The following is a 27637-nucleotide window of genomic DNA, read 5'->3' on the forward strand; positions in this document are numbered from 1 at the left end:
CTGCCAGTATGTCAAAATGTCTTCAAATTCTTTTTTAACGTTTAACAGGCAGATGTTTAATTTTGTGCTTGCATAATATGGCACCTGTCAGTCGAGTCAACGAAGTAACTAAGGTTAGCTGTTTTATCAAACATTGTTAATAATCTAGATGCTAATGTGAGGTAGTTAAACGAAAGTGCGACATGATTTCCCCAATGTTCCGGCGTAGTGGATGGTCACCATCTTGCCAGACGTTGGTGGTCTTTTCCTGGGTCCCGTTGAGCGGATAAGACAGCTCCGGCAAACCAGAAACGGTACGCACCCTCAACAATCCATTTTATTATTCAAGTGAATCAATACTGCAGCTATTGAACACATTCATTTGTGAATTTAACTACATTTTCCGTCACAGTCGACGTTGCCAATGCAATCGGTCCGTGTCTCATCAAAGACTGTAAGCGCGGGTAGGTCCCATAGATAGATTGCAGTATCGATTGCTAGCTAAAAGTGTTCCAGGGCAGAACTGGGAAGTGACGCCTTGTGGAGGAATCTGAAAAGAAAAGTTTATGTGGCTTCAGTTGAAGTCGCTGCCCGAACACTAGCTTACCATCAACTTTAGCTGCAGCAGTGCACCGTGAAAACAGGGAAATGAAGACTGGTGTGCCATGGAGGGACAGTCTTTAATGTGAGTACTGCAAAGCTGTTAGCTCATGCATGCCAACTCGTGCTAAGTGTTTTGTTATTGGGGTAATGGGAGGTTTAGCATGCTGTTATTAGCCACGTTAATGTGCTGTTTCTGGACAGTTAGCCCAAAGTAGCCGTCGTGAAGAGAGCTAGCTTCACCTGACATGACTCCCCCCCGTCACTTTCACCCACTCAGCCACCCACACACACACACACACACACACACACACACACACACACACACACACACATACATACATACACCAAATGTGGAAATCCCGGAAAGTTCTAGAGGAAAGACACCCAGCCTTTCATTCTTATTATATTGCCTATAGGTAAAGTTTGTATCATACATTTCTGGTCTTTCCCTTCCTCCTGATATGCTGTGACAATGTCAGTCCTAAAAAACAGTATGTGAATTTTAGTGGCATTAGTGACATTTAATTCCTTCAAAATTGGCATATATATATGCACCTGCTGTGCACTGGATTTAAGATTTGTAAAGATGCATGTCAGTAATTGGGGAAAATATAAGGTAATGTTGCAGTTATCCATTAATTTAATTAGCAAATTTTAGTTTTGTCTGACCAGCAGTCAAAATCCCAAAGATATTGTCCTGACAGTGAAATAAAACAGTAGCAAATCTTTCCTTTTCAGGAGCTGCAACCGTCAAATATTTGGCATTTTTGCTTGAAATTTTACTTTAACATTAGTTGATAATCGAATCAGCTGCTGATTCATTTTCTGTCAGTCGGCTAAATGAATAATCAGCTCATCATTTCAGCGTTGCACAGTCACACCACAGTTCCCACCGCAGTCACAGTGTCACAGGAGGCCGGCGTGTCAAGTCTGACTCGGCTTCTTGTCAACTGCATCTGTGAATGTTTGCAGGCTTTGCACGTTATTTTAAGGGCCAGAGAGCAGAGAGAGAGACCGGGAGAGAGACTTTGGCCCTGCAGAGTCTGGCTGGCACATGCCCGGTCATGTCCGTGGTACTCAATGTCTCTAACATCAGTGTCTTGTAGGCAGGCACTAAGTGTCGCTAATAACAGTAACAGTGGTTTGGTTCTATTCAAATATCCTTGTAAACTACCTGACACTGAAACAGCCAAATGGAATTCAGCCATGATAGATTTTATTATTTACACCTGTGCTTTTCCTTTGATGATGCAGTAGAGTGATGAACACCTACATATACTGTAGTTGCTGATTAATTTTTTGTTCAACAACTAATAAATGAATTGACTAATTGTTTCAGCTTTAGAATAAATGATTGATATTGATTCATTTTACGCTGGTAGCTGACCTGGTTGACCAGTTAATCAGCAGTCATCAGTCAGTGAGTTTTGTTTGACATTACGTCAGGGAGTAGGCCACAGATCGCCTTGCAACATTTGGGCCTGGTTAAGTATTCACCAGGTATGATTTCATCCTGATATGAAACTCATATGAACGCAGCTGGAAACTGATACTGAACAACTGACACTTGTTTTGACAGCACAGCATTGTCCTCAATGGCAGCTCGCATAAAGGCTGGTCAAACTGGACTTTTATCCAGAAATAAGCTGTCTCATGGCAGACCAGTTCACTCGTCATCGCAGGAAAAGCGCAGGTGTAACTATTAACAGTAATGTTGGGCATCTTTCACTATACCAGCCCCCAACAACAGCCCCTGGCACCTGACCTGAATGAAAGACAGCTATTATTAATATTATTACTTACCTGGTATTGATTAATTCCCTGAGATGTCAAAATATCTTTGTGAAAATTTTGGCCAGTTAAACACGTAGATAACACTGTTTATAACTGTCATAAATGAGACTTTATGTCTTTGTACTTGTAATTTTTAATTTACAATATCCTGTAGGGTTGGGCAATATGACGGTATATTCCAGCAACATTAGAACCATTCCCCCCACAGAAGCCATCCCTTAGTGACACTGCCGTATAGGCATTCGGGGCAGGTTATGCAGCAAATCAAGGCTGAATTCTCCACCTGCTGCCTTTCAAGATAACACGATTTAAGCAGCAGCAACGCTTGCCACATCCTCACGGACTTGAGAGCGACAGTTGGTGGCAGTAATGCACCTCCAGGCATCCCAACCAACACAAGATGAAGGAGAAGAACTTAAGCAGGGTGCAACTTCTTTGGTTTGGTTTTAGAAAACAAAACATAGTACTGTTATGTTAAACCACAGCTTAATTGAATTTACAGAACAATTACTGTATTGTTCTATAAAATTACAGACACCGTGGTAGAAGTTTTTGGCCCTATTTCCTGCTCTGAATATCCTGTGTTTGGCTAATTGTTTAACATCTTGAACATTTAATTAAAAACGAACTAAACCAGACATTTGAAGATGCCAAATTGTGATTCACATTTCACAGACCAAATGATGAACTGAGAAAATAATCAACAGATGAATCAGGAATGGAAATAATTGTTTGTTGCAGCTCAGTTTACTTAATCTGGGCCCCTCCCTACAAACTATATTCTTCTTTGTCTCAATATTAATCGAATACAATATGAATTTTGGCTGCTGGTAAGATTTAAAAAGTAAACATTTTACTTCAGTTCAGTATCTGCGAATGCGTGATGTGTATTCAGCTGCATTTCACTGTTTTAGACTTTTCCACAATCCCACGGAAAAACTGATTTCACACTGAAAATAGCTCTAGAACAAACAATGATTTATTGACACACACACACACACTCACACTCAGGGGCCTTTCTGCAGCGTCCATTAATAAGATCCTACTTGCTGTGTCATGTGCGTGCACCACTCATGCATTCATTTGCATTTGGTCAGTAAAAAAAAAAAAAAAGAGAAGCAGAGAAGGACGTGTGTGAATTGGAAAGGAAAGTGAATTTTGAACGGAGAGCAGTCGGGTGTGCCCTTCCCCTCCATCCCCGCGGTCCTCCCATGTGTGTTGGAATTTCCCGCATAGACTGAGAGGGATCTTGCTCCGTAAATTACAGCGCCTTGCTCGTTGGAGGAAGGCCTTATATGGGCATGGAAGTAGGTGTGGCCAGTGAGCTGGTGGCTGGGGAGGAGAGGACGGGAGGGGAGGGGGGTCACAAGACAAGCAGAGACACGGAGACACTCGGTGTACAGCAAAAGGCCGCATTGCCAGTGAGTATTTTGTGCAATCGTAGTGCAATAATGTGCAAGAGACAGCGGCGGCATTGCGCCCGCGTTTCTGCAGATTAGCGCGCCGTTTCCGACCGGGAAGGACTGTTTACGCCCCGACGTCGACCCCCTTTTCCTCTTGACTTTTCTAACCGGAGGGGGGGCGAGGCGAGGGGAAAAAAAAGTGCCAGTGAGTGAGGTCAGCAGCGTAGCATGAGTCAACCTCGGGGATGTATGCAGTCATCACCGCGGGTCTGGATCGTGCGGGCCTGCTGCCGCTGCTGGCCGCGCGGAGCTGCGAGCGTGCGATCCTGCGGGCTGAGCCGCTGTTAGTAGCAGCTTTCATGACAAGCACAGTAAGTATCGGGACACACGGGGCTGCCGGAGCCGCGGTGGCGATGACTGTGGCGTTGTTGTTGTGGTCGACAGTGCATGTTATTGTGGCCGGCTCGCTGACAAAGTTTTGTTTACCTCGCGGAGGCGCACAGGGCGCGCACCGCCGCTCATCAGCCGCTCGTCTGTGGGATGTTTTTTAATGTCTGACTGCACGGAGAGATCCGTGTGACGTATTCTCCCTGTTGACAAGTTGAATCGATCCGTGCTGTTTGTTTATTAGCTGTGGCACCACACTCTGATCACACGGGCTGCGTTGTTGGCTCGGTTTTGTTGCAGCGGGACATGGCATCAGTGTCTGGATGATCCGTTTCCTGCAACAAAGGGTTTCTCGTAAATAGCGCTGAGCTGGCTGGCCGCAGAAAGTGATGTGGAGGGAGGGGGGCCCGGGACGAGTCCTGTCGTGGAAGGACTCAGCATGTTTTCTTCTTAGATTTTCTTTATGTGTCGTCTCCTGCACGCTGCAGGCCTCGCACGTCCGCTCGTGTGCGAGCAGCGCCGCGCGGACTGATGTAAATTAGGAAACGGCGATGGATTAGGGCGGCTAATGGTGCTTGACATTTATTTTAAGCCAATTTAACGTGTTACTTTGTTATTGGGCTAAACCCCGGGCTTGTATAAGGTTGCACTCGTGATGCGTCACGATGATCCCTCACCTCAGATGGCGTGTGCGTTTGTTTAATGCTCAGAGACTGCTCACACAGCAGCGTGGTCGCTCACCGATCAGCAGTTAGGTTTCTGCTTCAAAGCAGGGTCTGTCTGCGAGGAAAGTGTGATTTGTGTGCACATCTTCACAAAGGATGTTTCACGGGATTTGACAACATGGCCATAGGCATGTGTAACATCACAAGGCATTGCTGCTGCTGCTGCACACACACACACACACACACACACACACACACACAGACAGAGTTTGCTATCCACATTGCCTGGTCATTCAGTTTCCTCAGTCAGCGGTGCCCCTGAGCCAGTGCAGGATCTGAACAGCTGCAGCTGTCTATTTTAAGAAGCTTGTGTTTTACTAGGCCACCAGGGTAAAGGGTGACAATTGTCAGTCACTTCCTAGGTTGTCAAAGATGGCTTTTGGCAAGTCTAAGTTGCAGAGATTCTAGTATTAATTTATGTAATCAGCTTGACAAATAGTTTTTCTTGTAACATGAGCCCTGCGGCAGTCAAGTGCCTTCTGATTCTCAGGCGTTTTCTGTTTGATTGCTGCACAAGAGTGCCACAATTTTTATTTTATACAGATGGTGCAAGGACTGAAATTTTAGCAGAAACAGTCGGGATCTGTGTGCCACTGCCTCTTGAAATTTGGCAGACAGCGCTGTGTCACAGTCTGCTCCAAAAGCCTGCCATCGGATAATATTTTTGATAATCATTGCAGGTTCCCACAGCAGTTGTCAAGATATCCTACAAGCCATCAAAGCCTGCAAGGTCATTTTGACTTTTTCCCTTGCTCTTTTGTTCCCTCGCATAGCTCGTGTCATCATGACTCATTCTTGCTCACTTTCAGTTGTTCTTCCTTTTTGCGTGTGAGCCACAGTTCAAAGGGCACAGCTTCCCCTTTTCACCTCTGATGAATCGCACATGTGTAAAGAGTGGTTTCTATCACGTTCAAACTGCTGGTTTGGCGGGAAGAGAGCTTCCTTTCTGTCACAGGGCAGTCGAGCCATGAGGGGTTTGTGTTGTAAGGTGAAAGTGAGCATCGGGGTGGACATTTTTTTCAGTGTGTGTCTCTCCTTCAGCGCTGATGTTATTGCCCATCATTAAACATGCTGCAGTAATATCCTGTAATGACATTTCCAGGAACTATTGATTTAGCTATCTCTATCAGCTACTTTCCTGAGGTTTCAATAGTATATGCAGGTCGGGTATACGTGTCCTCCTGCATGCAGGACCTTATCCCTGTGTCATGTGAGCTTAGCGAATAATGACAGTTCAGACAAACCCTCCCTTCCTCTATTCTCACACCCGATACCTTTCAGTGGAGGGCTATTGTTGAAAAAGCAAACAGCAGGTTTTTACATGGCTGAGGCGGGGATGATAATGAGACCCCCCCCTGTGGGGACCCCTTTAGTCTCATGGCTCAATGCTTGACCTTTCTGTCTCATTTTCTCTATGCAGGGTGTTGCCCATGAATGAGAAAAACACTTCTTCAGATCTGCTCACCCCAGGCCGGCGACCTCTGAGTGGCTCACGAAGAACTTCAGAGGAGACAAGAAGATTATCTTGGCTGACTTTGCTACTGCTCCAACTGATGTCAACGTAGTTTGACAGCTTTATTTTACTGTGGGTGCCCTTTGATTTTAGATATCTGAAGGTGACATCCAGTAGAGCATTAATAGCTGAATTGGTTGGGCATATTCACCTGACTCGGCTTATTCATGCCCGTCATGAGTGTACCAGCCCAGCAGAAACCCAGCGCCAAAAGAACAGGCAAACGCATCACGTTTTTCAACGAACAAAGCATAGCGATGAAGGAGACGTCTCAGCACCCCGAGGGGTCCTACTATGTCCCGGGAGGCACTGCCTCAGACCCTGGACAGAGCGAGGCTGCAAGTACTGTGACCTCCAATCCAGAGGGCCCTCACATGTACCTCAACTCTGTCATTTTCAGCCCAGATAAGGGTGACCAGAACAGGGGTCATTATCAGCAGACTGTGCCTATGAAGTGGGCCCACCAGGAGCCCAGTCAGCAGCAGCCGTCTTTGTCCCAGCAGCAGAGAGCTGCGTCCTGGAATACTATGACTAACTGGGGACAAAACATTGCTAATTACATTGGAGGAGTTAATGTAACGGACTCACGGACCCAGAATGCATTTTCAAAGTCGATGCATGACACTTCTGGCTTACCGCCACATCAACAGCCCCCTAACAGAGCTGCAGACAAGCTGCCTAACCCTGCAGTTGAAGCTTACAGGGATGCTGTCAAGGCTCGGGGACTAGAATGGGAGCAGCAGCAGCAGCAGTCACAGGCCTTTCAGGAGACCTTGAAACCTGGGGCGTTGAACACCCAGCAGCACAGCACGTCCCACCCAGGAGGAAGCTCAGTCTTGCAGCCCTTCCAGTTGGCATTTGGTCAGCCCAAGCAGCACCTGCCGGCGTACTACCAGACTTTTCAAGGCAACAGGACAACCCTACCTAACCCACCTATCTACTCAACACAAGCAAAACCCCCGCACCAGTTGCAGCAGCTGCAGAAGCAAGAGCAAATACAACGCCAGCAACAACAACATCACATAATCCAGCAGCAAATTCAGCAGCAGCACCATCAACAAATGCAGCAACAACAAATCATTCAGCATCAACAGCATGTACAGCAGCAGCTACAGCAGCAGCAACAAATACAGCACGAGCAGCAGCAACAAAAGATACAGCAACAGCAACAACAGCAGCAGCAGCAGCAGCAGCAGCAGCAGCAGCAGCAACAGCTCCAAATTCAGCAGCAAATGCAACATCAGCAGTTGCCACAACAAAACCCTCATGTGCTTGACTATTACCCCAGTGCACAAAATGCACACCCTCACCCACATCCACAGCCGGTGGTGGTGCACTCCCAGGAGTCCTCTGCTCCAGCTCCCCCAAAGATCCAGGAGCCAATTATCCAGGACATCACCCCAGAACCCCAGCAGCCTTCAGATCCACTGCAGCCCCCTCTCCAGTCTGAGCCCTTGTCCCAGTCACAACCCCAGACACAACTCCAGTCGCAGACACAGCTTCGCAGATCACGACGGCTCTCCAAGGAGGGCGGTGCGCCGTCCGACAACCCTTTTCTCTCCGTCTCTTCGGATCAGGCTGCCCCTGGGCCGCAGGGACCCCAGAACGGGGCCCGCGACGTCCAGGCAGCCCCAACAGGCGTCATCCAGAGCACACGCAGGAAACGCAGGGTGTCCCAGGAGGTCAACCTGGAGACCCTTGCTCAGAAGGCCTCAGAAATGGAGTCTCTACCATCACATGTTGTAAAAGTAAGTGATGAGTTCAATTTTAAGACGAGACAAAATGTCCTTTCTGAAATCGTCTTTGTTTTTCCTCTCCGTGCCTTTCCTTTCCTGCATCTCTCTGTTCTCCTTGTTCTTTTGCTCACTCATCTGTTTCTCAGCTGTTTCCTCTCAAGCAAAAGAACCACAGAAATAACCTTTAACAGTAAAAGAACTGAGAGTTCTGAATCTGATGATTGCCGTGCAGTTTATATGGAATCCTTAATTACGAGTATCTCCGTGTGAGCTAAAAATCTATTTTTCTAGTGTTATCCCAGGGTGTAATTGCAGTGGGACTTTAGCTCTCCGAGCAAGAGCGGGAACTGGAACAAACGGCCTAACGCAACTGCCAGGAAAACTGTGCCAAAACTTGTGTTGTTTGTGATTAACATGTTGCTGGAAGAGATGCTGAATGTAATCAGCGCCCAAGAAGTATACATGACCGAGCTGCTCAGCTCTGCCTTGTGGGAAAAATCTGTAGCTAAAACAAGACTTTGCATTGTGAATATTGCCGCAGAGTAAATATAGTGTACTTCACAAACAGCTTCATGTGTGACTTTTCAGCTTTCGCTCGGTGAACAATCCTGATAAATTACACCGTGTAACACGTGAAGTCATAGCTTAATCTATGTTTATGCGCTGAATGTCTTGATTGTGCAACAGGTTCTGTTGGCAAACAGCGTTGAGTCAGTATGTCTGTAGTTCAGCGCGGCTGTGCCCTGGATTCGCCTCACGACTAGCTGATCATACAGTCAGTGTGTTTTGGTTACATGCCTGCACACCTCCCCCCATCCCATCAAAGGAGAGAAACTCCAGCCTGGCCTCGCCTGCCCTCCCCCCTCTATACAGGGAGGGGTGCAGGGTTGCCCTGCCTGCAGTGCTCAGCAGAATATCTCTGGTGTAGGGGCTGGAGTTTTCCACCAGCAATAATGAGCCCATATCCAGTGCAGCCACACCGCTGCATGCTTCTGCCCCCGACGATGCAGCATGCAGCGACTGTCTGTCTTCCTGTGATGTGGTTCTTCAGATGGCCTTGAAGTTGCTCCACGGTTGATCGTTGCTGTAAAGCACACAGGCCCACTCATTATGGTTTCTCTCAGAAGAAATGTCAAGAACGCTTTTTGGGGGCAGTTCCTTTGTCGCGTATGTAAGATCTGTCACTTCAGCGCTGCACCGAACGGCACTGTACCAAAGTGCAGACGTGCAAAATGCGTGTTCACTGAAACATCCAAAACATGGTCACTTTTATTTTTTTTTTAAGTGCTTATTTTTCACAGCGGTTCATTGTTTGTGTTTGGATTCTGTCACTGAGGAATGTACCTCAGGCTTGTTCAGTGCTGCATTGACCAAATGTTAATGCTCCATTTGAGTATTGACATAATTTTCTCTTTGTATTTTGTTTTTGTGTGAGTTAGTAACAAGGTTTCAGGGTTCCTCATTTACTGTATTGATTATAATTTAGCAGCCTGCCCATGTGAATTAACAGACGGCCTAGTAAATTTAGCTGAGGATTTATTGTGCTGTGGTGTGCGAAGCTGGAAAGCTAACTTACAGTTACTTACAGTGTTGGTGGTTGTAATTCTTCACACCTGTTGCAAAGTAGATCTGACTAGTTCATGTGCACATCTGAAAATGTGTCACCAGAAAGTGACAGCGTGAACTGTAATGTCACGTATTGGAAAAAGGGCCTCTACAGTAAACATCAACAGGATGGGGCTGTTCAGAGCCCTTATTTATCATCAACAAATCTTTTATTTTCTGCGTTTATTGTTTCACCCATTCTGATTTCCTTAAGGTCAAGTTAGCATCCTCATATAGCTTGTTTTGTCTCATCAACAGTCCAAAACTCAAAGGTATTCAGGTTCCAATCTTGCTCTTGTTGTCATATATTAAGGAGAAATTAATTTATAAGAACTATTGTAACACCGCATCCACCATCTTTATCAGGAGCCCCGCAGGCCGTGGAGTCCCACCGAGTCAGAGGGCCTGAACGCCAAGCGGCCTCGAGACGACAGCCTCCTTCCGCTTGTCATCCCCGTGTCCGTTCCGGTGCGAAGGCAGGAACCCTCCTCTCCTGACAGAGACGACGAGGCCCTGGCTTCCAGCTGGCCCCACAGGCCCTCAAACCCCCAAGACCTCGGCCGCGCCGACCACAAGCCCTCGGTCATCGTCACTAGGAGACGCTCACTCAGGAACTCCTTGTCAGAGAGCCCAGATCAGGTGAGGACACGCTCGTTTTTTTTGCTGTTTGTGTACTTGTATTTATAAATGAGTAACTTTTTATTCTGTAACACATTCTTTGTTAAACTGTCAGGATAGATTTGCCAAGAATAAAGAGTAATAGACTGTGTGTGTGTGTTCCACTGTCTTCCTCAGTCTGTTTCCAGCCTGTCTAAACTCCAGCTATTAAATCCTTGCATTTATGCCACATTGCCCCGCCAACACACACTCCCTTCCCCCCATCCACGCTCCATGTCTCCCCTGCCCCCATTTCAGTCCTCCATACTTTTTTCCCTTTCCCTGTTTCATCTAGGGGGGATTTGGTGAACTGGTTGCTCTGTCCCAGATCGGGCAGATTATCAGGGTTTAGCAGTGCCATACTGAACATGATGTACCATATATTCAAGGGTTGGGGTGCCTTGTTCTTTCACTGTAGGAGTTCTCTGGATAAATGCCTGAAAAACCAACTGTGTGAGCATGCACAGCTATTGTTGAGATGTTTTTTCTGCATTCTTGTTTTAAATTAAAACATATGTGTCATAGAGCACACAGGACTGTGGTGATAAATCCAGCATTTATAACTATTTTTCCTCACCAGAATGGAGGAGCTGAGGGAGAGAAAGACGAGGATGGCAAAAAGTCCAAAAGGCGTCCCCGGCCCGAGCCTCTTTTCATCCCGCCGCCTAAACCTGGTTTATTCATCGCCCCTCCCGTCTACTCCAGCATCACGCCCTACCAGAGCCACCTACGTTCCCCCGTCCGCCTCGCCGACAACCCCCTCACCATACCCCCCTACACGCCTCCGCCAATCCTCAGCCCTGTTCGTGAGGGCTCTGGCCTCTACTTCTCCACTTTCCTTTCCTCTGCTGCAGCCAGCAGCCAGGGCCTGCCTCCTCCTGCAACGCCCAAGTCTGCAACACGCAGCCTGTTGCGCTCCAGTAAGTGAAAAAATAAAGTCCGTAAAACCTCCCTGAATTGTCCAGAAGACATCGAAACTGTGAGAATTAACACATGAAGCTTTGCCACGTGTAATAAGCATCTGGTAATAATTCCCCATAAATAATACCAGACCATATGTATGATCGTATAACTCTTGTGATTATGACAGAAACCTTTTCGATTATATCACTGATTGCATTTTGTGTTGCTGCTCCTTCAGACAGCTGCGACATCACACCACCAGTTCTGTCCGCTATGAGCGAGGCCACTCCAGTCAGCATAGAGCCGTAAGTATTTCCCTCCCAACGTCCCCAAGTCATCATCTTCCATTATGGAAAGGGTGGGTTTGGGGTTTCATTGCACGGCTCCTCAGAGGCAGGCATTATCATAGCTGGAGTAGTAGTTCTGCGATCAGTTATTCAAGCCATAACACTGGGCTGAATCATGAACCGTCTTGGAAGAGAACACGGACTTCTTGAAATTCTAAACCCATCCTTCATAGCATCCCTCCCCGCCACCGTTAACACTGGAATCTTTTGCCCTGTCATCCACAGCTAGCATTAGCGCTAGCATTCGCCCTCTGATCTGACTGTGCAGTCTCTCTCGATAAAAGTGCATCCTGTCATAACAACTCTGTGTTAGCTGTCAAATAGAAAGCCTTAAAGGCCTTTTGAGAACTAGCAGCAGTAAGCACATCAGAGGCCTGTGTCTGCGCTGTGTAGCCGACATGCCAAGAGAATTACAGAATAATGCAGTTTGATGTGCAAATGTTTGCTAACGTGATAACATGATTGGAAATGTGTCAGAATGGGCAGCTATACGCCGCGCTGCATGTGGCGTTTGTTGATATTAACGTTTAATCCTTAAGATTTCGATCCTGGCTGATTTGGGGACAGTTTTGGTTACAGTGGCAGCAGTAAGTGCAATTTAATATTGCAGCAAACACTTGTTGAGCTGCGACTTTATCAGAAATGCAACAGGAGAGCGACTGATGTGATTCTAGTGCAGCCACTCTCTTTACCACGCCGAGGAGCTGGAAATATTAAACATGCTTGTTGCATTGTTGACTACTGAGCCTGGTTATGGCTAACCTTGATGGCAAATACACTGCGTCTCCTGTGGCTGCTTCACAATAAAAGCCACCCCACGCTTCACGAGTTGAACACTTTTAAAGCGAAGCAGCTTCTGGAGGACGATCCGTTCGCATGTGCAGTAACCTGATACGGCTCCGACACTGTGTGAAGAGACCGAACAGTGAGGCTGATGCCAATGAGATGAAATTGTGCTGGATTACATGCTGCATCATGAACCCTCAATCCAGCCTGGGAATGGCAGACCCCACCGCTGACAATAAAAAGATAATTACAGAACATAAATACATAGAATTGCTATTGCAGAAAAAATGACCATAAATAGTATCATTGATTTCATGAAAATTAAGGATGATAACTTTAAATTTATCCTCAGTTAAACTCATGCAGCATATCCACAGTGAACGTAAACGACTTTAGCCAAATAAGACCTTCAGTAGAACGTGGCCAACAGCCAAGTTACTCCGTAAATGTAAACTTAGCAGCTGATAGCTCAGATGTTTCTGAAATCGAGAGCAGCAGAGAAAAGGGAGCTTCCACGACTCCGAGGCTCCGTTTAGTTTAACCCTTAAACTATTACTGGATGACTCTTGTGTGGAGCTGCGTCGACAGTGAGGCGCAGTTTATGGGGGAGCATTGTGCAAGCTGTTCAGCAGTTAGTCAGGGAGGCTTCCCATAAATCATGCTTTCAGCTGGGCTTGGTGTACTCCCAAACACACCAGAGCCATCGCTGCTGAACTTTTAGCAGCCCACCTTCCCTGGGGGAGGCTGCCAGAACACACACACACACTCAGCTGGAAATACTGCAGGCCCACTGGAAATGCAGGGGAGGGAGGGGGCACGCTTGAAAAGGATTGTCTGCTAATACAACGCAGCGTGATTCTCACAACTATAGCACTGAGGTATCCGGTTTCAGCTGACGTGTAAGCTCATAGAGATACGTGCATTTGTTGGATTACGCCTTTCTTCCTACTTGAACACGACCTCTGTCCCACACCGGGATGAGGATCCATTTACTTTCGGTTCAGTGACTCTAAGAAGTGCACTCTGTTTAAAACCCAAATTGTGAAAGGGATTTGCATTTTATTCATTATGCTGAGAGCACAAGAGAGCAGTGGAACAAGTCTGAATTCAAAACAGTGCACGAACTGCGGCGCTCAACCTTCCTGTGACTATTTAAAGATCGTGGCAGGAAGAAAAGCCAAGAAATCAAAATATGATCTCATAAATAAAATAAGAGCTTTACTCTTAAAGCGGTCGGATACGGATACACGTCTTGGCTGAAATGTTTAGGAGTGAATTGAAAACCCTTTGAATGGATCAGATTCAGAGCCCCGTCGCTCACGCTGATGTCCTGTTCCCAGACGGATAAATATTGGGTCGCGGTACCAGGCGGAGGTGCCAGAGCTGAGGCAGCGGTCAGCTGTCGAGCTGGATCAACATCGAGCGGAGCTGGTCTGGGCCCCGCTGACCGAACTGGAGGAAAAGCCTGATTACCAGGAGAAAGGTCAGAAAAATACCATATTTCACAATTATTACATCATCTGAAACTGAGTAAAACTGCGCGTAACTGCAGAAATACAGACAGACACATTGATGGTGTTGGTTGCTTAGATCCTCATTTACTGTAAATCTTTCTGCATATAAATCAGGGAGAAGTGACTCTGAAGCTGAAGTCTGTCATTACGCCGTCAAGTGTTTCTATATTACATTAAGGAATTTTTCAGTGACGAGGTGCAAATAGTTTAAACTCTCCAGATACTTCTGTATATGATTTAATATAGTAAAATGGACTCAGTTGTTATTGTGAAGAAGTGTTTTGAACTCAGTGCTGCAGATCCTGCAAAATAAAAAACAACAACAATGATAATAATAACTTTATAATGCACCTGCTTTACAAAACAGAACAAGATCCAGAACTTAAGATACAAATAAGACGAAGAAATTTAAATAATTACAGCAGAAACCATCAGTTAAGAAACAGCCTTACAATGACAGTGATTCTGAAGGAGAGAATTAGAGGAGGATACTGACTTTCACAGCTTCGGTGGTAAGTGGATATTTGGACCCAGTCGAGAGGCTCAGCCAGAGGCTCTCAAGCAGCAATCAGACTCACGGGGAGTTAGCAAGTCGCAGATGTAGACAGAAGCTTCAAGGCTTTCAGAGCAATCCCTAAAATCCTCTTCTCTTTATACATGTTAATGCATGTTAAAAGCAAAAAAATTAAAGCACACATGACTATTGTTTAACTGTTTAACTCCACCGTCATCTAACATTTTTCTTTTCTTCCTTTCTTTATTCTCCACTCTTGCTACCACTGCTCTCTGTAACAACATCATTTCCCCTGCGTGGGATTAATGAAGTTACATCTTATTGAATATTTTAATCAGTTATCTTCTAATTCTTTCTCTCCCTTACAAGCTTAAGACAGTACTGTCGGCGCTGCATGCAAACACAACATTTTAAAACATTCTGTTGCTCACAATCAACCATCTCTGTGTCTTTCAGTGGAAGACCTCATGCACCTGGCCTGCTCCAGCGTTTTCTGTGGAGGAGGCACCAACCAGGAGTTAGCCCACCATTGTTTGTACGAGTGCAAAGGGGACATAATGGTGAGCGCAGCAGAACGATCCACGCTGACTGACAAGGCAGAGATTTCCACCATTAATGGAAAAATGACTGGAAGCTGTGTTCTGTGCAGACCGAGTCAGGTTTTCTTCTAACCCACACTCGCATGCCAAAGCTGTATTCCTACGGATGTATCTGGTGTCATAACTCTGTTTTTAAGTGGTAAATTCTTGATATATAATAGAGTCATTCATATTTAACATTATAGAGAAACACCTTAGATTTGAAGGGGCTTCGAGGAAGGGATGAAAGAAGAAAATCACAATAGATGATGGTCACCTTTAATGGGATTATTTTTATTTTCCCACAGTCAGAAATCATTTTCAGGATGAATAAGAAAATGCAAAAGCCTCATGCACAGTTAAACTCATTATTTCCAGTCTTTGTTACTGCACAGAAGAGTAATTCCCCAATCAGAGAATTCATATGGTCTTAAGTGACAGGGTTATTATGGGCTTGCACACTAATGTGATCTCTTGTAAAATAAATGAGAGGGCTGGTTTCATTAATTGGGGTAAAGGAAACACCTGACTAACTGCTGGTGAAACCGGCTTTCTTGGCCTCATAAACCCTTAATCTGGCCTGGTTTTTACACACGTGTGAGTGACAAAGACTCCACGTGGTCGTGTTGTGACAGGCGTGAGGTGGATTGAAAGGAAAGATCATCATCCATAAAAGTGCATCCTTGCATCAGAAGTAATTAAATCCAACCAGGGTAGAAACACGTCAAGGTGCAGCTTCATATCTCAGTGATGCACTGACAGTCCAGAGCAGGTAGGAGAGTAAAAACCTGATTACTGACCAGCTGCATGGAAGCACCAGGTTTTGACTAATCAGGCTGTTGCAGTGCACGTACGCGTGTCCTCCAACTTCCTGCCTTAACTTGATCTTTTCCACTAATCTGGTTTCTTGTGCGCATGTGAATGTAGTGATCGAACGCCTTTGCTCTCAGTGATTACTGCACGGAAGTGACTGAAACTCTGCAGTGGCCTGAGATGACTAAGATAGTGAAACCATTTGGCTGTGCAGCCAGAGTGATACCACGGTGTCGAGCAGAGGAGCCTCACATGGTGCCCGTGAGGTGCGATGTTCAGGCTCAAAGGTTAAACCGCTGCTAGTTCGATTGGCGATTAATAATCCAAACATCGAGCTCCAGCCTGTCATTGGTGAGGATTTGCTGCTGTCCTTCTGTCTTATCATTCAATCATAAACTGAATATCTTTGGTTTTTGGGCTCGCTGGCAGACGAGACATTTGAACACCCCAGGCTTTAGGAGACCATGACGGGTGTTTTGTTTCGTTTTGTAAACCCAAAGATAAATCGATAATGAAAATAATCCTTCATTGCAGCCTGCTGAGTGTTACAGTGCTGTAGCCATGTTCCACTTGGAGATATTTGCAGATACAGAAAGCAAAGGTCAGGTTTTGACCGAACATGATGATGAGGAGAAAGATTTCTGCCTTCAGTATTACTCAGTGTTTTACTGTTGTAATGATAGTGAGTTTGCATACACACAGTCAGTTTACACATATGTCTTAGCTGCACTGGAAACCATCTTGAGCAACAGGACAAAACATCTAGGTCATAAATGTGCCAGAGGAAGGTCAGAAAAAGTCATGAGGAAATCCGATTGGTCAGACGGGGGCTCCTGTTTCCTGTGTCTCATAGCTGTTGCATCACTGTCAGACCACTAATTACTCATCATCAGGGCTGGTTCAGCTCGCAGTGCAGATATTCAAGGTTGTAATCCTGACAAAAAAAAAAGAAACGGTTTGTTCTGTGCTACTTGTGATAATGAGGCTGAATAGCGGTCACTGTGAAACAGTATGAGTTAAACATTTATTGTTATTTAAGATCATTAAATGAGCAGAGGGAGGGTTAGGTGGCTGCAGGTGCATGCTGGGATATTAAAGAAAAAAGGAAAGCATCTCAGAATAGCCTCGCTGAACAAATCTTAACTTTGAGTGAAGTAAAGTTAACTTAATTAAAATGTTATTTTCTCAATTCTTTGGTGTATAATACACCAAAAAAGTGTGAAAAATACTTTATAGCACTCAGAGAGATTTCTTCAGACATCTTGTGGTCCGAACAACTGTCTATTATTTATAGATATTAGATTTTTTTAAAAGCAAATTCTCACATTTGAGAAGCTGGAACGATGAAACATTTTTGCTTAAAAATCTGTAGCTGCCGTTTCATTTTCTGTTTCTAATAATAATAATAATAATAATAATAATAATAATAGTAATACACTTTATTCATGCACCGCTTTTTAAACAAAGTTTACAAAGTGAAAAATTACAATGTGCTTTTAGATATATGCAAAAAACAAGCATGTTGAGATGTCTGTGGCACCTTATCTAAGTGTTGAAATCATGCATGTCTTGTTGTATGACAGTCAGTTGCAGTGGATGTAGTTGCAGGTAAATTATTTGACGCTGATCAGAGAGACACTCAGTGTTTACAGTGTTGTGACTTCAGCACTGATCCTAAATCAGCACAAGCTGGAGGTGGCTCGCAGCCTGTAATGGTAGTACTGGTGGAGATTTCAGGCCCCAGCGACCAGCACTGGTCCAACGTTGTCAAGGAAACTACGAGGGGAGGTGGAGGGGGGGGCGTATGTGTCAAAGCGCCCACTCTCTGCAGCAGTCCGGCTCAAACCGCCGTCCCTCAACATTCATGCAGTCAGACGGCTTCTTCTCAAAGAGCACAAAGTTGATTCTTATTTTTACGAGTTTGGGGGGAGTGTGTTCATGGTGGAGTGCACTCGAGGTGCTCGATCCATGCAGGAGGAAAGAGAACGATGGTTATCTCCCCCCCGGTTACCTGTGAGCACATCGCTTGGCTCTGAGCTTTTACGAGTTCAGAAAGCACAAATGAGACAGGAGTCAGCTCGCTTGGCAGGAGCGACCCGCTGTGTAAAGTCTCATAACACTCACCGCTGTGCAGCTTAATGAGCGATGTTTGTTCACTTTCCAGCAATGATACGAGTTTGTTTGTTTTTCAGGCTGCGCTGTCCCTGCTGATGCTGAGGAATCCCATTTACCCCAAGTCTCATCATCTGGCAAACTACCACTACTCAGGTATTTAAAACACCTTCTTTTTTTTTTACCAATCATAATAAATGTGTTTGAGTTAAGCCCCTTTTCACACATGAAGTCTATCCCTGACACGTTCAGGAACATTTCCTGCGTCAGGTCACGTGTGAACGAACGCAGGGATCGATATTCAGGGAAATGTGTTCCAACGATTTCACACCTCAAGACCGAGTAACATCTCAGGGGAACTGCATTTCAGATGTCTGCCTGACAGATTATCCCAGTAATTTACCGGGAGCTATGTGTGAAAGAGGCTGAACTCTGTGATTATCTATAGAAACTATTTTGATAATCCATCAATCATATTTCAAACAAAAATACCAAACTACAAAGCTTCCAGTTAAGAGGATTTGCTGTTTTTCTCAGTGATGTGATATTAAATTTAAATTTGGATTTCAGTCTGGTGAGCGGTCAGTGATCAATAGGGATCAGCCACTTTTCCACCGCTCTGACATTTTCTGGACCAAACAGTTAATTGGTGAGGGCAGGCAGGTCAATAATGAACATAATTGTCAATAGCAGGCTTAGATTTGCTGCACCAGCATTGTTCTGCCACAGAAACTTGACTAAATCGACTCTGAAATAACAGTGTGACGTCCATTATGGTCGTATGTGATGAACTCAGCTGGTGTTCGTACGCTCAGAACAAATGCTCACAATCAGTTGAAAAATCCTCATTTCAGCCGAGATGAGTTGTGAGTGTTTGTGTTGTGTTGTGTTGTGTTTGTGCTGCAGTCTGTCCTTCCCCTCTCCTGCTCCCTCTTACCGCCGAGCAGCGCCTCCTCACAGCGACGGCAGCTGCAGCAGTGAGAGTGTCCGGGTCGTGGCGGCCGGGGCAGGATTGTCGGGGTTAAGGCGATGAGGGGAGGAGGGGAGTGGGGAGGGGTTTTACAGCATGTGGTTAATCCTGAGCAGAAGACAGGGGAGCCATTGTTTATCGAGTGATGTGTGTGCGTGGGGGGGTGGGTGGGGGTGGGTTTGAACTCTCCACGCATGCAGAACATCGTCTGGAAGCAGATAACTTGTGGAGTGTTTTTCTAAACCGGCCATTAACATGCTGCATCTTCCTCCTTCTTGAATCTCTCTCTCTGCCCCCACCCCCCCCACCCCCCAGGATCAGACAACTGGACCGCAGCCGAGAGACGGCAGTTCAACAAAGGCATCACCGCTTACAAGAAGGACTTCTTCATGGTGCAGAAACAGGTATGTTGTGGTTTTCCACATAAGAGCAGGAAAATAAAAAGTTACTTCTAGTCTAGTCCACATAGGAGCTGTGGGAGGGCCGATTCGATTTCCTCTACCAACTGTTTACAAGCCCTCCCAAAAAAAGACCTGACTCCGGGTGGGCGGGGAAAGGGAAACACAGTCGCTCTGAAACAGTGTTTCCTCTTTATTTAATTATCTGCAGTGTCACAGTCAATTATTGCTTTTCCACAAGGCTGCAAAACTATTTAATTTTCTTGTCTAAACCACTTCAGTTATCAAGGGTGAGATTTTTTTTTCCAAACCACCAGATTAAAGGCGTTTAAAATTAGATTTATGGATGTGCTTGAGGCCTTTGTTGTTGTTGAGACTGTAGCATTCGCCGCAATGAAGCTTCTCAAAACGAATCTAATATAAGTTTATTACAAGCCCGATTCCAAAAAAAGTTTGACGCAGTGTAAAACGTAAATTAACAGAATTTAATCATCTGCAAAAGGTTTGACAAAGTGTTCCTGAGCCCATCTAGTAACATCCTTTATCCAATCATGTGTTCACAAAGTGGTGAACCTCGCTCCATCCTCGCCTGTGAACGACTGAGCCTTCCCAGGATGCCCCTTTCACACCCAATCATGATACTATCACCTGCTACCAATCAGCCTGTTTGCCTGTGGAATGATCCAAACAGGTGTTTTTGGAGCGTTCCACATCTTTCCCAGTCTTTAGTTGCTCCTGTCCTCACGTGTTTGAAACATGTTGCTGCATTGTTGCATGTTAAATATGTTCTCTTTGTACTGTTTTCAATTGAGTACAAGTCAAAAAGGATTAGCAAATGATCACATTCTGTTTAATTTATGTTTTACAAAGTGTCCCATGGTATCTAAAAAGCGCATTTATTCATGTGGGGTGCCAAAAATACAGAAAACAATACAAAACGTGCTGAACAGAAACAGACAAAGCATAATAGAAGCTGCACTTCATCTGAGGTTGCTCTGTCTTCTGTATTTCCTCTCCACAATGTTTGCTTTCCAACAGTGTCGGACTGCACTTCACAAACGTTACATGCTGAATGACGTGCACTGACATTTAGGAAAAAAAAAAGAGAAATTACAACCCCATTAACAGGGAATGTGTGTGTGTGTGTGTGTGTGTGTGTGTGTGTGTGTGTGGTGCACAGGTGAACACCAAGTCGGTGGCGCAGTGTGTGGAGTTTTACTACACGTATAAGAAACACGTCAAGATCGGCCGCAACGGGACGCTGACCTTCGGCGAGGCAGAGCCCCTCGACAGCAGGACCACCGAGGAGGAGATGGACCACAAGGTCAGTCACGTGTTTAGTGTCTACCTATAGCAGAAACAGACGTGTTGTTGTTGCTGATGCGTCGACGTAAAGCTGCTCATATCAGGGAATTCAGCCTCCACTGGGAGAATCAGGACAGAGCCGGAAAAAAAGCTGGTACAAAATATGATTTTCAATGACTTTGCTGAAAGACAAACGTTTACAAGCTTCTGCACAAACAGGTTTAGGAGCGTTGTCTCAAGTCTGCAGGCGCTCATGGGACCAGGTGTCTCAAGTTAACCTGGTTAGAAGTGAATGCGAAAGTTTAACTGCAGGGCGGCGTGATTAAAAGTGTAACAGCAGAGTTGTGTTTAGATGTGAAACTGCAGCGTTTCAGATCAGAAATAACACCACTCAGAATACCTTCGCTCATCGCTTGTGTCTTGAATGCACCATTTTTTGTATATCGTCTAATAACATAGAAGCACAGTTTGGAAGGTATCGTGTGTGACACTCCACTCGCTAGCATCTCGCTCTAAGTCTCTCCTGGAGGCGTCTGTCTGACACGTACGCTCCTCTTCCTCGGGCCAGCAGGGCTCTCACAGATTGGAGCCGCAGCGGGAGGAGGACAGCAGGAAGTGGGAAGGGTCAGCTGACAGGAAACAGGAAGTCGGCCCCACGAGGGTGACACACACGCTGCAGTCCACCGACAATGTGAGTGTGAAATTGATCGTCAGCTCTGCATGGGAAAGGAACTCCTGAATGAATGGAGAAAATGAATAGATAAGGGAGTGAATGGTGTGTGTGTGTGTGTGTCTGCTGAGTTACTGTAATGGCCCAACAATAAGACGACTCCACCTTTTCCAACACCTGTTTTTGGAAAAAGTCCCTTTGAAGATTGAAAAAACAGTTTCAGGCTTTCTTGTTGGGAAAGTTTCCTCGAGATGCTGACAGTTTAATGATCAGCATTTTGAAACACAGCACTGTACAAATACGTGTCCAAGCATCTATGGTCTTTATGAGTCACACACACACACACACACACACACACACACACACACACTCCTGTCAGGGCTCTTGGAAGTGATGGGAGTGATTTTCTCTCGCCATTTTCAAACCGTCTTTTTGAGCTCGCCATGGTGACATCCAGTGACGGCGGTAATTCTCTGCAGCTTGATGGATAATTCGGTTCCTGGTGTGTTCCTGCAGCAAAGATGTCGGGAGTTGCTTTTAGTTAGTTTTCCCCCACATGATGACTTAATTTCCTCTGTGGCAGCAAAGCCGTCCCACAAGCTGTCACAAACTCCCGTAGCTTTAATTCTGGCTCTTTAAAGCTGTTCGGACTAATTCACTAAAAACAGGCCTGATGAAAGCTGCTAGCTTAGCACCATTATGGCTGCAAACAACCCATAATGCAACAGTCCCTGTAGGAGGCAGTACATGCCGTTTAAATCAGATGCTTTGAATCCAAAACAGCCCTTATTTTTTTTCACGCCTGATTTCCAGAACAAATATTGTCCTATATATGTGTCAGTATGGCATCATTGATAAAAAAAAACCACAAACATGCAAAATTATGAAAGCAGAACAGACTCTTTTAAAGGATGTGATATGTACACACGTGCATTCGTATTCATATATGCAGACACCCTTAAACCTGCGTATACTCACATATGCATGAATGTGAAGTAAGCAACAGCCTGTGAGGAGAGGTGGGAGGCGAGAAGCCGGCACAGGGGCCTGAAAACTGCAGGCACAGGGACCAGGATTACACTAAACACACCAGGACGTTATTTTGGAATAAACCTCCACAAGCTTTTGTGGTCAGAAACCTCAGCTGGCCTCATCAGACTTGACACGTTTGTCCTTTTGAACTCTGCCCGACTTGTCCTGGTGGACGGGTGTTGGGTTTGCTGCCCCCTGCTGGACATTTCAGAGGAGATAACGTGGCTGATCATCTGATCCTCTTTGGATTGTGTAACCCCATTATGTCAGTCGGCAAACAATGAGTTGACGAGATACATTTACCGCCGTTACTCCCGTTACATGTCAGAGTTTCGCACACATGATAAGTTGTTCCTTAAAGTGACAGACTGTGCTTGTTTTCTGAAACTGTGTCCACATTTGTGTTGGCTGGCACATGCTCGGAGGCCGATGTAACACTATCCTCCATAAAAAGTGCTCGTAAATTCGCTTCAAGCTCCTTTCTTCTTTCCCTAATTGCTCTCAGTGACTGCGTTAAACACGTTTCATGTTCATTACACCTCTCCCTTTCACTGTGTGTGCAGCCTGGAACCGTCCTGATCATGAAAGGCCAGGAGGACCAGCCACTGTCCCGGGTCATCCACCCCCCTCATCCGCCCCCTCCCAGCTCCAAATCGCGCTACGATGACAACGCACGCAGGAGCAGCCCTTCGACAGGCAACAAAGGCACAGCTGGTCAGGAGGGAGAGTTCCCCTGCAAGAAATGTGGCAGGTCAGCGATCAGAAATGTCACAGCAGTCACCGGCGTTGATGGAGACGCCGGCACGGCTCTGTTTGCTTACGCACGGCCGACAGCGGCAGCAGCCATTCGAGTTACATAAGTGGCCTTCGACTGAACTAGCTCGATATAAAATACAGAATTTGTGCAGGAAATATTGCCACTGCTAATGCCCATTTGGAATGTGTGTTGGTAAATAGAGGCAAGTGTCTCACGGTGTTTGAAAGGACCGAACCATCCTGCCACGTTCTGGTTAAATAACAGCCCGTCCTCTGGCAACACCGGGCCTGTTATTGCCAACTGTGTCCTAGCAACTGAAACACAGAGGAGATACGGCACATTGCACCTCCTGTCAATGCAGCTCTACCCGGTGATATGACAAGAGCTTCACTCACCCTCTTAAATACTTACCCCGCTCAGAGCGCGCTCGTTATAGATTAGGCGCCACTACAGAGGCTGCTGGATGATGGCACAGCAAATCCGACCAGGCTTATTAGCCATTAAAAGTCATTGAGGAGATTCTGGATTGCATAATTTGGGGAAGGTTTCAGTCTCGGTGCAGATGGCTGCACATTTCATGCAGCTACAGACCCACGTGCTGCGATGTTCAACCAGCTCTTATTTCCATGCATCACACCGAACCACCGAGAGTAATTACTATGATAAAACTACTGACATGCAAAACAGAGAATGTGTAAGAGCCCCGTGCTGAACAATGAGCATATTTTGCCTGTTTTAGCACCCAGTTAAACCCAGAGCGTTGCTGCAGTATATCATAATTAAGCATGATGAGTTGGTGTCTTCCCGTCATTTATTTTCGTGCTTTCTGTTCATCTTTCAGAACTCGAAATGAGTCTTAATCTAAATTTAATTAGTTTTGAATAAACATGAATGCAAACTGTATGGAATAATGGAATTTCCAGCAAAATGCTTGCAGCTTGTGAGCGAATGAAACAGCTTCTCGTGTTGTCGACGTGTCTTTGACGCCTCGTCAGTTTAGGCTTGTACACTGTTATAAAACAGGCGGCAGAGTTGCCCATCGAACAGATTACTGAAGAGATGAGAGTTTAAATGGTGATTGCACAGCGAGAAGCGAGGCCAGCTTCCCACTGGTCTTTAATTCATTATTCATTTGAACAGCTTTAAGATAAGTTTTCAAATCCATCACTGATGCAGCCTGAACTGACGGCAGCGCCGCTGTAAGAAACGTTAATGTGACGGACACGCAGGTCTGAATGTTCCACGTCTGAGCGGCTCTGTAACAGCACGCTCCTCCTTCTCTCCTGCAGGATTTTCTACAAGGTGAAGAGCCGCAGCGCCCACATGAAGAGCCACGCCGAGCAGGAGAAGAAGGCGGCGGCGCTGCGCCAGAAGGAGGCCGAAGAGCGAGCTGCGGCGAAGGCAGCAGCGGAGGCCGCCGCCCTCCACGCCGCGCGGCAGCAGAACGGCACGCGGCAGGCGAGCGGGGACAGCACCAACGACGACTCGTCGGACGGGGAGGATGAGGACGATGAGGACTGGCAGTGAGAGGGAGGACACGCGCACTGACTGCACCGCGCGGCGTGCTCTCGGCGATGGGAGGAGGAAGCGTGAAAGGAAAGAAGAATCCCTCCTGTGGACTCTGTATATTTTGTGGAACAAGAAGACTTCCGTTGCTTGGCACATTCAGGGACAGATTTTCTCCCACGTATGCGTTTGTGAATGTGTGGACTGACTGACTGAGTGTGTGTGTGACGGTGTGTGTGTGTGTGTGTGTGTGTGCTTTCCAAAACTCGCCAACGGCCCTTTACTCGGCTTGAAAAGCTTCTTAAGAGTTACCTCTCTTGGTCACAGGGCTCGGTCAAATCAAAGCCATGCCGCCTCTCTCCCCCGGCGCTGTCCCGCTCTCCACGCCAGGCTGCGGCCGCCCTCAGCACTTCGAGTCTCGCCCTCTGGCGGGCGTGGAACTCCCCGGACCCCCTTTTTTTTCCCTCGCTCGATGAGCCACAGCACGCGCTTGCTTGAGCGGCGTTCCCAACTGGATGACGTTTTGGCGACACAGACGCTGAAATCTGACAGCTGGGGCGAGCGCGGCGAGGCGAACAAACGGAGGGACGTGCTGTTAGCTTCTCTGCTGTAGGATGATGGATGGATGGATGGATGGATGGATGGATGATGGATGGATGGCATGTGCAAACTGTTGCCTTTGTTTCGCCGCTCTTCTGCACTCAAGGCTGCCAAAAGCTTTCTCAGACGCATGTTGTGCACCAAATGGGTTCCCTCTCTCTGTGAGCGTCGTTCATTTGGACTTCAGTTCTGTGAATCCCTCTTCAGTCACTTTTTATAGTTCCCGGTTTGTTCCTCACTGTTGATGCCTTGGATGTTTTGATGCTTTTTATCTTGAAATGACAATCAATTTTACACTGTTGTTGTTGCTTTTTTTTTTTTTTTTTTTTAAATGAATATATACATACAGGTAAACGTTACTTTTTTCTGCCTGTGTAGCTATATATGGTTGTTGTTGTTTTTGTGAATATTATTGTTGATGATTATTAATATTATTATTATTGTTATTATTATTATTATTATTATTATTATATCCTGGTTTTGGCTGCAATTTAATTGAGCGCTTTTCCGTACTCGTCTGTAGCTTCTTTTTCTTTTCTTTTTTTCTTTTTTATTTAAACAAAAACAGAAATAATGCTACCTGCTGCCTGTTTTAACTGTGAGATTTTTTTTGGAAGCCAGAAATGAAGAAAAGGCAGAAACGTATGTGCAATAGAACAAGATGACCCCCCCCCCCCGTTTCCAGAGCGTCCAAGCCCTCCCTCCCCTCCCTCTGTGTCATGCTGATGACTGACTGCTCTGGATGCCTCTCTGTCAGCCCTGTAACTGATAGGAGGCACCGACTCTGACTGTTGAAACCGCAGATCGCCGTAGATACACGTAACAAAGCGGGAGAGACGAGCAAACAGCACAAACGAATAATGGGAATCGGCGTTTATGGCTTCCTGCTCTGAAGCTGAAGTTCACTTGCTGATACAAACAGGCGCTGAGAGAAACAGAAGCATTCTTTACTGTAAACCAAACTCAACCCAGATTTTGCAGGTGTTAACGGGAGATTTTGAATGCCGACATGACACACACAAACCAGACATCAGCTTCTGATTCATGCTTTCTGCTCAGACATTTAGTGTACTTTTCTGACACGTCCCACAGACTATAACATGTCAGTTAATGATTTACTGTCATCAGCAAACAAGCCGTAAGAGCCAGAAGTGTTCTCTTCTGCAAACCAAACTTAATTCAAAATTTGCAGGTTTTTACAGGGAATCCTCAGTGCTTTTGTTTCACACTAAAGTCCCTGTTTGCTGATAATTGGGGACTCTAAATTGAAAGCCAGAACATTTTGAAGACTGGATTCTGTCTTTTGGCAGCACGGAAAAGTGTCTCAGACGGCGTCCAGATCATTGTGACACTGACACGCTCCGTTGATACCTTGTCTACGTGGGTCAGGGTGGCGTGACACAGCTCATGCAAAGGGGGGAAGTACTGAAAAAAGTCAGGAGAAAAATGGGGAAATATATTAAAATTTAAATGTGAATTTGACTGTTTGCCAGAACATCAGTGGATAGGAGAAGACGTCCAAGCGTGTGAGGTGCACAGACCGCCTGGCTGTTATTAAAGGCTCCATATTTTCATTTGTACGACCCTGACGTGTGTCTGTGGCTGACTTTTTCTGTTTACCTTGTTGCTGATAGCAGGCACTGAATTGGACCATGGAAACCGCATGTTTTGATCCGTCTATCTCTACATATCTCCGTTGAGCCCTTCGGCCCGGAGCCAGCTTCTGTTGCCATAGCAACAGATGGGTTAAAGGGTTATTTTCCTTTAAAGGACAAACCACGGTGGGGAGTTGGGGGAGCGGGGAGAAACAGCTCCAATTACCAGTTACTCCACAAGTTAATCCTGGGTCTATGCACAGACTGTTCGTGTGTGTGTGGGTGTGCGTGCGTGTGTGGACATACTGTTAAAAGTGTGTGAGTGAGAGTGCTTTGAGGTCAAATGTCAAACTGTACGCCAGTCAATGGAGAAAAAAAAAAAACAACAAGTTTTTGCAGACTGTTCACATGTTTGGTATGTTAATTTATATTTCCTTTTTATTTGGGCTTGTCTTGAGGTTCTCACTGGGAGGAAGTTGTTGTCCACGCAAAGGTTTTCAAGATGTTTTTAAAAGAGGAATTGGAGATGCAATCGAGGCCACGACACACAAACACACAGCTGTAAACTTTCCTCATTTCATCCGGTTGGTTAAGGGAATTTTAAAGGGGACAAAAGGTTTATTTAGCTAAAGATTAGAAAATATATATGAATGAAATTCTATGTTTGCATACTTTCTATGCTATTTTCATATGGGGTTCACACTAATGATGAAAACAGAAAGGAATCTCAAGTGCTTTTTACTACAGTGTAACTTATTTGTTTCGATTTGATTTTTACCACCTGTGTTTTTAGTAATGATTTATGAAGCACTGTATATTAAAGTTTTAAAATATT

General features: G+C 45.7%; 1 protein-coding gene across 4 annotated transcripts; it reads left to right on the plus strand.

Annotated features, from left to right (window-relative positions):
- Positions 1-276: 276 nt before the first annotated feature.
- Positions 277-27637, plus strand: mideasb (mitotic deacetylase associated SANT domain protein b). 4 transcript variants are annotated; one of them, XM_076748474.1, is made up of 13 exons: positions 277-664; positions 6312-8152; positions 10112-10384; positions 10983-11322; positions 11544-11610; positions 13779-13921; positions 14923-15026; positions 18050-18125; positions 19255-19343; positions 20518-20661; positions 21211-21333; positions 22908-23095; positions 24391-27637. In XM_076748474.1, the coding sequence occupies exons 2-13, from the start codon at positions 6572-6574 to the stop codon at positions 24626-24628; spliced, it is 3366 nt and encodes a 1121-aa protein (XP_076604589.1). In that variant the 5' UTR covers positions 277-664; positions 6312-6571; the 3' UTR covers positions 24629-27637. The 4 variants fall into 4 exon arrangements, with proteins under 4 accessions (XP_076604589.1, XP_076604590.1, XP_076604588.1 ...); XM_076748475.1 differs by lacking the exon at positions 277-664 and adding an exon at positions 3724-3797; XM_076748473.1 differs by lacking the exon at positions 277-664 and adding an exon at positions 3753-4150.

This window comes from Chaetodon auriga, chromosome 14, assembly GCF_051107435.1.
Source record: "Chaetodon auriga isolate fChaAug3 chromosome 14, fChaAug3.hap1, whole genome shotgun sequence".
NCBI classification, from domain to species: Eukaryota; Metazoa; Chordata; class Actinopteri; order Chaetodontiformes; family Chaetodontidae; genus Chaetodon; species Chaetodon auriga.

Excerpts from the sequence above, each read along its gene's own strand:
- mideasb (XM_076748474.1), top strand. The coding sequence starts at position 6,572 with ATGCCCGTCATGAGTGTACCAGCCCAGCAGAAACCCAGCGCCAAAAGA. Across the intron at positions 18,126-19,254 it reads GGCAAACTACCACTACTCAG|GATCAGACAACTGGACCGCA; the intron begins GTATTTAAAACA and ends CCCACCCCCCAG. Across the intron at positions 21,334-22,907 it reads CGCTGCAGTCCACCGACAAT|CCTGGAACCGTCCTGATCAT; the intron begins GTGAGTGTGAAA and ends CTGTGTGTGCAG.